General features: G+C 44.3%; 1 protein-coding gene across 1 annotated transcript; it reads right to left on the bottom strand.

The window, feature by feature from the left end:
- Window positions 1-278: 278 nt before the first annotated feature.
- LOC121027418 (60S ribosomal protein L10-like) lies at window positions 279-1027 on the bottom strand. The gene has a single exon (XM_040470871.1). The coding sequence runs from the start codon at window positions 980-982 to the stop codon at window positions 338-340; it is 645 nt and encodes a 214-aa protein (XP_040326805.1). The 5' UTR covers window positions 983-1027; the 3' UTR covers window positions 279-337.
- Between the last annotated feature and the right edge of the window lie 495 nt (window positions 1028-1522).

The following is a 1522-nucleotide window of genomic DNA, read 5'->3' as shown; positions in this document are numbered from 1 at the left end:
ATTGATACAATTGCTTATGTTTGTGATTAATTAATTTAAATATTTGGGTCATTCCAAGTTGGGGACATAAATGTTTATAATTGTTAGCATTCTTGATGCAATTATGATATAATGCATAATTATATCTCTTTATGGCCTTCTTCATCTCTTTATGGCCTTTAGTTTAAAGTCTAGTTTGTCTAATGTAAGTATAGCTACTCCAGCTTTCTTTTGACTTTCAGTAGCATGATGGTTCTCCATCCCCTCGCTTTTTTTTTGTTTTTTTTTGTTTTTTTTTGTTAGACAGGAAGCAGGATTTATTGGTGGGCATGAATGGGGAAGGGCAGTGCTGAGGTTCTCATGAGTGCAGAGCCCGCCATTTGTCCAAGGGGCCACGATTAGGGATGTATTTGACCCCACGGCCATCTGGGATGAGCCGCTTTTCAGCCACCATGTCTTCAAATTTGCCTGCGTTAAACTTAGTAAAGCCCCACTTCTTGGACATGTGGATCTTCTGGTGGCCAGGGAACTTGAACTTGGCCCTACGTAGGGCCTCAATCACATGCTCCTTGTTCTGCAACTTGGTACAGATGGACATGATGACTTGGCCAATGTGGACCCTGGCCACTGTGCCCTGGGGCTTTCCAAAGGCACCCCGCATACCTGTCTGGAGCCTGTCAGCTCCAGCACAGGACAACATCTTGTTGATACGGATGACATGGAAAGGGTGGAGCTGCACCCGGATGTGAAAACCATCTTTGCCACAGCTTTTCACCATGTACTTGTTGGCACAAATTGGGGCAGCCTCCAGGGCTTCAGAGGAGAGCTGCTCGTATTCTTCTGACACCATGTGGCCACACAGTGGGAACTCATCCACTTTTGCCTTCTTACGCCCCAGGTCAAAAATGCAGAACTTGGCATCAGGGACACCTCTGCAGAAACGAGACTTTGGATATGGCTTGTTCTTACAATACCGGTAACACCGGGCGGGGCGGCGGCCCATGGCGACACCAAGATCTTCAGTGGTGCGCCCAAGGAAAAGAGCCTCCATCCCCTCACTTTTAATCCGAAGGTATCCTCAGGTCTAAAATGAGTCTCTTGTAGACAGCATATAGATGGATCTTGTTTTTGTTTTTGTTTTTTTATCCATTCTGATACCCTATATCTTTTGATTGGGGCATATAGTCTATTTACATTCAGAGTTATTAATGAAAGATATGGATTTGGTATCACTGTGTTATCTATAGGTTTCATGCTTGTGGTGATGTCTCTGGGCTTTTGTAGTCTTTGTAGCATTCCACTCACAGAGTTCCCCTTAAGATCTCTTGCAGGACTGGTTTAGTGGTCATGAACTCCTTCAGTTTTTGTATGGGAAAGCCTTTATCTCTCTTTCTATTCTGAATGACAGCCTTGCTGGATAAAGGATTCTTGGCTGCATATTTTCCTATTCAGCATATTGAATATTTCCTGCCACTCCCTTCTGGCCTGCCAAGTTTCAGTGGACAGGTCTGCTACTACTCTTATGTGTCTACCCTTGTAGGTT

Source organism: Herpailurus yagouaroundi, unplaced genomic scaffold (assembly GCF_014898765.1).
Source record: "Herpailurus yagouaroundi ecotype Mexico unplaced genomic scaffold, PumYag 77, whole genome shotgun sequence".
NCBI lineage: Eukaryota > Metazoa > Chordata > Mammalia > Carnivora > Felidae > Herpailurus > Herpailurus yagouaroundi.
Note: the sequence above shows the minus strand (reverse complement) of the source record. Positions and strands in the feature narration are given on the sequence as shown.

What these genes read in the sequence shown, in the direction of transcription:
- LOC121027418 (XM_040470871.1), bottom strand. Translation starts at nt 982, where the DNA reads ATGGGCCGCCGCCCCGCCCGGTGTTACCGGTATTGTAAGAACAAGCCA.